The sequence below is a fragment of the Sinocyclocheilus anshuiensis genome, unplaced genomic scaffold (genome assembly GCF_001515605.1).
Source record: "Sinocyclocheilus anshuiensis isolate Anshui unplaced genomic scaffold, SAMN03320099.WGS_v1.1 scaffold954, whole genome shotgun sequence".
Classification (NCBI taxonomy): Eukaryota; Metazoa; Chordata; class Actinopteri; order Cypriniformes; family Cyprinidae; genus Sinocyclocheilus; species Sinocyclocheilus anshuiensis.
This window is the reverse complement of record NW_015536527.1, coordinates 498,467-505,737: the sequence shown is the minus strand read 5'-3', so window position 1 is coordinate 505,737 and position 7,271 is coordinate 498,467. Positions and strand designations below refer to the sequence as shown.

Below are 7,271 nucleotides of genomic sequence, written 5' to 3'. Positions count from 1 at the left end.
GGTTTGGGGGTAGGTTAAGGGGTCTAAAAATCTAAATCGCTTATTGATAAAATGAAAAAAAAAAATGCATTGATACGAATATCTTAATGATATTAAAGATACGTAAATATTTTTACGTTTTTTAGCTAAAAATAGGTAGCGATTTGTACGTTTTAAACGTTGAAATACGTCTAAATTGTACGTTTTAGCATTAATAACTCATATATGGCAGCGGTCTAAAACGTTGGACTTCTAAATATACGCATGCTCAGATACCCTATATAAAAAGACTTGCATCTCCGCACTATTTGTGAAGTATACGGTCCTTCCCTATTGCGATGTTACAATTTAGTGATGTTAGTGATGCAAAGTCCGATTAATTTTTCGTGAACCGATTCTTTCGGGAAGTTTGGGTCAATGAACCGCTTCAAAGAACCGATTCGTAGGTTCCTTTAGTCATCATGCAATGATGTCAGTATACATTTCTAACAACTCACTTCATGTTATATCAATGAAACTTTCAAATAACGTGTCAATGGACAATGGTAATTATACAAAAATGCAATATTAAATAATTAAATAATATATATGTATCATCTTATTATTTCCATAGCGACACGTCATGCACAAATCAGATCAGAATCAGATCAGAGATGTTTACTGTAGGTTAGTCAGAATCCGCTCTGAACTAATTGTTTTCACAAGTTTACAGAGTTCTACGCGCTCGCAGATCTTCCCATTATAACAAGAAAAACGGTTTCTCATAATCCATTTAAAATTTGAAGAAAAGTTTTGTTTGTCCACGTATACTGTTTCAGGAATGACAAACGCGAGTGTAAAAAAATAGCGAGTGAATCAGCTAAATTGTTCCGCGAGTTATTACTATGATTGACACTTTTGATAGTTATAAATGTTGTAGCAATGGACGGAACGAACCATATGACAAGCCGATGTCAAAATAGAGCAGTGCATTAAGTAATGCAGAGTAAATTCTGAGTAACAAACCTACAGTAGCACAAGTCTGTGTTGGCTGAATATATTTAGCAGCTTCTACCAGTTAAAGAGAAATTACTTAATGCATTATTATTTAATTACCATATACTATTATTAACTAACTTATTTATTCATACTTTAGTACAGTAAAAGTAAAAAAAAAAGGTATAATAGTAATTTTATAATAAATCCAAAGGCAAGACTAAAACTAGGGAGCGGAAATGGAAACTGAGCTGATGAGTGATCCTGTGCTGCCATCTACTGTTAACAGTGGTAATTTCATGTCATTTTCATCTTAAAAGTCTTTTATTTCTACCAGGAGACACATTTTTGGCAAATTTGTTCATCTTCATGAATGAAAATTTAATCTCTAAAGTGTATTTTACTGCACAACTGTAGAGTTAAAAAATAATATAGGTTTGAAAATATGTTAAGTGTTTAAAAAATGTACACTTTAGACGAACAGTGGGTAAAGGGCAGTGTGTATTTATTTTTATTTTTTTTATTTTATATATATATATATATATATATATATATATATATTATATATTCAGACACTTTGACCTGACCATGTTTTGCTTAAGTGTTTTTTTTCTTTAATTGCTAATGCGACCTTTTTACACCATAGACTGAACCAAATTGAGCATTGCTTTGTAAAAGGTCAACAAAGTATTGATAGTTGTGTAAATATTCTCACTATACTATACTATACTATCAACGTTATCTGACATTATCAAGATGAATTTGTTCTGACACAGTTTAACTCTGAGTTCTTGTCATATTTTATTACCATTTTCTAAACTATAAATAGTTAATAAACTGTGATAATGTGAGAAATGTTGAAGGTGTCTGAATAAATTTTGGTTTAACTGTATATTTAATTTTTACAGTGAAGACTATGCAGTGCTGTTTTACATTTGATTATTCGGTTTCTGTACCTGGACACCTAAACTTGAAAAAAACGTAAACATTGAGTAAATAGCACAAATAAATAAATAGAACGAACATACAAATTAAACTATTTCAGACAGGGCCCACTGGTACAACCTGCACTGGGGCCCAGCAAATCCCAGCTACTGCCCTGGTTGCGGCTCTCGTGGTTATCACGAGGAAATCTCGCTCTCAAACTCACGCGAGACTCCAAGAGAGCCCAGTGCCATAACCAACTCCATGCAACATCGCCGCCACCTGCTGGCGTACTATGAGACTATCATTTTAACACTATATTTAACTACAAATCTGTTATTTTAAGGCTCATATGGGAATTTTTATTATCATGCATTTTTAGAGGAGCATTTGTAATTTCACATTTGATCATGTGAAATATGACAGCCAACGTAATGTGTTGCTGCCAGTTTTAGCATATTTAGCCCCTCCACTTCTACTACAGGGAAAATTGTGACCAATGAGCACATAAAGATGAACATCACAACATTACAATTATTTCTCACTGCATTTTTTAGTGTGAACTATGGTTAAATGTGCACCTACAGGCAAAATTGTATAAACTGCATAAATGGTCACTGAACCAGTCAGTGCTACTAATCTCATGTGTCACATTGAAGTTCACCAGCATTAGATTAGAGATCTCTACCAAATAAGAACATTAGAATGATTGCTGATGTCTAAATTATGCCTGTTTTGTGACCACGTCTCTGTTTTGCCTTGGCTATTATATTGCTGGTGATCGACGCCTGCCTGTTTGTATTACTGCTTATACTTTTAATAAAGCCGCACATGGATCCCAACTCCGCTGACTTTTTGTTACAGTAGCAGCATTTTTTTTCAGTCTTATATTTATTGTTGAGAGATGTTCAGCTGTCAATCTGTATAGTTTATTAGTTATTCATAATAGGTAAAAAATTATTGTTCTGTAAGGGGATCAACTGCGAGGTTCATTGTTGCAGAAAAGGAAGAAGCTCTTCACCTACAAACTAAACACAGATCACACAATGCATGCAAGATGTTTGTCCACGGATCAAATCACACTTCAGACCGCAGCAGGTTTCAGTTTGATTCTGTTGAGCTGTTTTTGTCACAACTCAGTACAACAGACAAAGAGAGATGACTTTTTTTTTTAACCATTTGTAACAATTAAATCATAAAACCGTAAAAAAAATAGATTTTGAATTTTACATTGACTAATCTCATTTTGCAATTTTCCACACTTCTTCTTTAACATATTTAATTGTCAAAACACTACATTTCATATTTTATATTTGATACTTGTTAAATGATAAAACTGAAGAATGTTTTTCACTACTAAAACCAATTAAGGTCTGAATAAGTGCCAGAAGATCATTTATAAATTATATACCATGCGAAAAGAGTATGCATTTCACACACTAGGAGTGTCAAGCATATCGTGGGAGGATTCACACACCACACGAAGAGACTGAGAGTCTCTAGATTTCACTGAACAACTGAAGAAAATGGTTTGCACTTTTGTTTTGTTCTCTTTGTGCTGGTGGTGTTTGACTGGTAAGTTATAAAATCATGTTTATGGCTTTATTTATTCCTGTTTCAGATAAATAAAGCTGCTGCTACTGTTCAAATTTGATTTTCATTTGCTGTTCTTCTCAGATACATCAAATCATTATGATTGTGAGGTATTATTAGTTCTCACAACAATCTGTACAGATTGAGGTGTCAGTTCACATTTAGATAAGCTAGAACTGATTTCTGGCTCTGTAAATCAACAAAAGTCTTCATTTGTTCCTGTTTGTTCATCAGGTGTGTTTGGTGAGTCAGTGTCGGTGTCAGTGACGGAGGGAGATTCTGTCACTTTACACACTGACGCTACTGCAATACATGAGGATGAAGACATACTGTGGAAATATAAAAAGTCTCTCATAGCTCAAATCAAGAGAGAGAACCAAATCTTCCCTGATGAGAGATTCAGATACAGACTGAAGCTGGATCATCAGACTGGATCTCTGACCATCACAAACATCACAACTCAACATGCTGGACTCTATGAAGTAAAGATTAGTGGAGCAAAACGGTCAACAAAAACATTCAGTGTTTCTGTCTATAGTGAGTAAAAAGCTGATTTGTTCTTGTCTTATTAACACAATAATTATAAGTTAAGCTCAATCAATAGCACAATGTTGATACAATAATAATAATAATAATAATAATAATTCATTCATTTCCATTGTGTCACATTTTTGCAATTGGATATTTTTTTCTTCTGGTAATCATTATGCAGTAAATGATGCTTAAATGCTAAACTGAGCTTAACTTGTACTGAACCTCTCACATTTCTTTAATTACTTACATATTGAAATGTTTAATCATTTTATAGTTTGAGATGATGGAAACACTCACTGACCGTCACACTACACTGAAAAGAAGATTGTTGACTAGATTTATCCATATTTCTAGTTTATTCTCATGTTTTCCAGCTCGTCTGCCCACACCAAACATTACCAGATTCTTCTCAAAATCTTATAACATCATCATCATCATCATCATCATATTGTTCATTGTTGTGTTCAGTGGTGAGTGTGGGTCATGTGACTCTCTCCTGGTACAAAGGAAACAGTTTATTGTCCAGCATCAGTGTGTCTGATCTCAGCATCAGTCTCTCTCTACCTCTGGAGGTGGAATATCAGGATAAAAACACCTACAGCTGTGTGCTCAACAATCCCATCAGCAACCAGACTCAACATCTCAATGTCACTCAAATCTGTCATATTCACTCAGGTACAATAGTGGTGATATGATTATTTATTAAGCTGATCTCTGCTTTTAACATTAAAATATACAATCATTAAAGGGATAGTTCACCCAAAAATGAAAATTAGCTCATGATTTACTCGCCCTCAAGCCATTCTAGATGTATATGACTTTCTTCTTTCAGATTTTGAAGCAAAATTAAGTACATCCATCATAACCAGTACTCCACATGGCTCTGGGGGTTAATAAAGGCCTTCTGAATCAATGTGTTTGTGTAAGAAAAACATCCATATTTGAAACTTTATAAACTGTAGTTCTAGCTTCCACTAACTGTCATACGTGTGTTCACAAGAGAGTGGCGTTCCAGCGGATGACGTAGATGTAGGCGTATCGTAAGCTCTGGTGAGAATATGCTAATCTCACGAGAACCAAGTTTTGTTTACAGCAAAGAAAAACCAGTCTCCTCTGGGCTTATATCGAAATCCTTCGAAATGTTTCTTTACAAACCCTCATTTCGTACTTATAATTCGTGACCGGTGTTTTGCTGTGCTCTCTCCTCTGCGCTTTCACATTCGTCATTTCTCACCTGAGCTTACGCTACGCCTATGGCTTGTCATCATATTGGCTTGATGGTGAGTAAATCATGGGGTAATTTTCATTTTTGAGTGAACTATCCCTTTAAGATCTCAGTCTTGAGGTCAGATTAACAAACTCATTTTGTCCATTACAGATCAGAGCCTACCCTTGTTTTACATTTTGCTGATTTGTGCTGCTGGATCTCTGTTGATTGTAGCTGCAGTTGTGATGTACTGCAGGAAATGTAGAAAAACAGGTCAGGGATTAAATTATTACAATTACTAACTACAAACATTAATTACAATTAATGCATTTGAAACATATACATACACACATTCACACACACATATATGTATGTATGTACGTATGTATGTGTGTGTGTATATAAATATATATATATATATAAAGCTTCGTTGTTTTAACATATCTGTGTATTATTGTTAATGCAGTCGACACCCAGGAGGAAGGCAGAATGGATGCAGCATTGGGTAAACCAACAAGAAAAATGGTAAGATCATTACTGACTGTGTTGCAGTTATAGCGTGACTGAAGTTTGCAGCATCAGATGGTCAGTGAACAGACGTGGGTGACCTGTGGCTGTGGGGAACAGATCAAAAGATCTGATATCTGCCAGCTCCACATTCACCCGTTCAAGTGATCACTGAGCAGGAAGCCAACATTGCGTAGTAGTGATGCCACACCTCACACGGATTAGGAAGAACTGTCAGTCTCGAAATAGGGGCCCAATGGAGACATTAAACCCTAAACCCACCCTGCTCTAAATGTGTAACACCTGGATTTGGAAGCGAGAATTTGGAACGGTAATTTAAGAGAGCAAAACAGGAAAAAATTTAAGTGCAGTCCAAAAAAACAAACAAAAAAAAAAAGATTATTTCTGCCTTCATTCACATGAATCATGAATTAGGTTTTACCAATCACAACGCACCGGATAGCTGGCCAATCAGAGCACACCTCGTTTTTCAGAACGGATGAGCTTTGTAAAAATTGATGCGTTTCAGAAAGGTGAGGCATAGAGGAGCAACAATTATGTACAGTATGTGGAAAATAATGTTTTTTGTACCTTAAACCATATAAACACACTGCATTACACATAGCATCTGTTCTGTAGTAGCAGTTCCTGGAGGGCCACTGTCCTGCAGAGTTTAGCTCCAATCCTAATTAAATGCACATGAACCAGATAATGAAGGTTTTTAGACTCACTAGAAACTTCTAGAAGTGTGTTGAGGCTGGTTGGAGCTAAACTGCAGGATACTGGCCCTTTTGAGCAGGACTGGACACCCCTGCAGTAGCAGTTAAAGAAAAAAAATTGATTCAGCTTTGCACTTAAAAAAAATATATATATAGAAACATTTATACGTTTTGTTGTAAATGTGAAGACCTAGAAATGTAGAAACCTTGGTTGATCTGAAATTAATTTTCTGCCATATTCACCAGGTTCTTGATTGTATTTGTGTTTCCTTGCAGAAAACAAAGATGGATACCGTGTATGAAAATGTCCCCAAAACACGATGATCAGATACTATCTACTGGAACTGGTTGTTCATACTAGACAATACCTCACACACACATTTTGTTTTTGTTCACATATATTCCCTGCCATGTCACCATTTGTATCACAAAAATATTCTTTAGTTTTTCATACAGAAATTTACATAACTGTCATTATTAAATGTTGATCCCACCCTGCTGTTCTTTTGTCTGTCATTTGCTGCTTCTGTTTTATTCTTTGTAGGAAATGTAACTGAATATCGAGTGCATTGCACAGTGATTACAAAATCACACACTTGGACATTTTTAAATTCAGCACAAGCACATAATCGCATCACCATCTCTAATAATAGCGCTACTTTTACCTGATAGAGAGCGCTATAAACACATGCTGCTGTTCTCATAGAGGAACCACTAAAGACCCAATAATGACATTGTGCCTGATCACTGCACGGCACACACTAAATCTTATTAAATCCGCTGAATCTACTGAATATTGGCTACAAATAAGAATATCACCATCACAATGATAA

At 35.3% G+C, this 7,271-nt stretch overlaps 1 protein-coding gene across 1 annotated transcript in view; it reads left to right on the top strand.

Annotated features, from left to right (window-relative positions):
* The window catches only part of LOC107694474 (uncharacterized), a 91,488-nt gene extending 84,562 nt beyond the window's left edge, over positions 1-6,926 (top strand). Inside the window, exons 4-6 of the mRNA XM_016494177.1 lie at positions 5,384-5,485; positions 5,679-5,737; positions 6,715-6,926. Coding sequence (XP_016349663.1) covers positions 5,384-5,485; positions 5,679-5,737; positions 6,715-6,762 — 209 coding nt within the window. The 3' untranslated portion in view covers positions 6,763-6,926. The remainder of the gene's footprint in view (positions 1-5,383; positions 5,486-5,678; positions 5,738-6,714) is intronic.
* Positions 6,927-7,271: the final 345 nt, after the last annotated feature.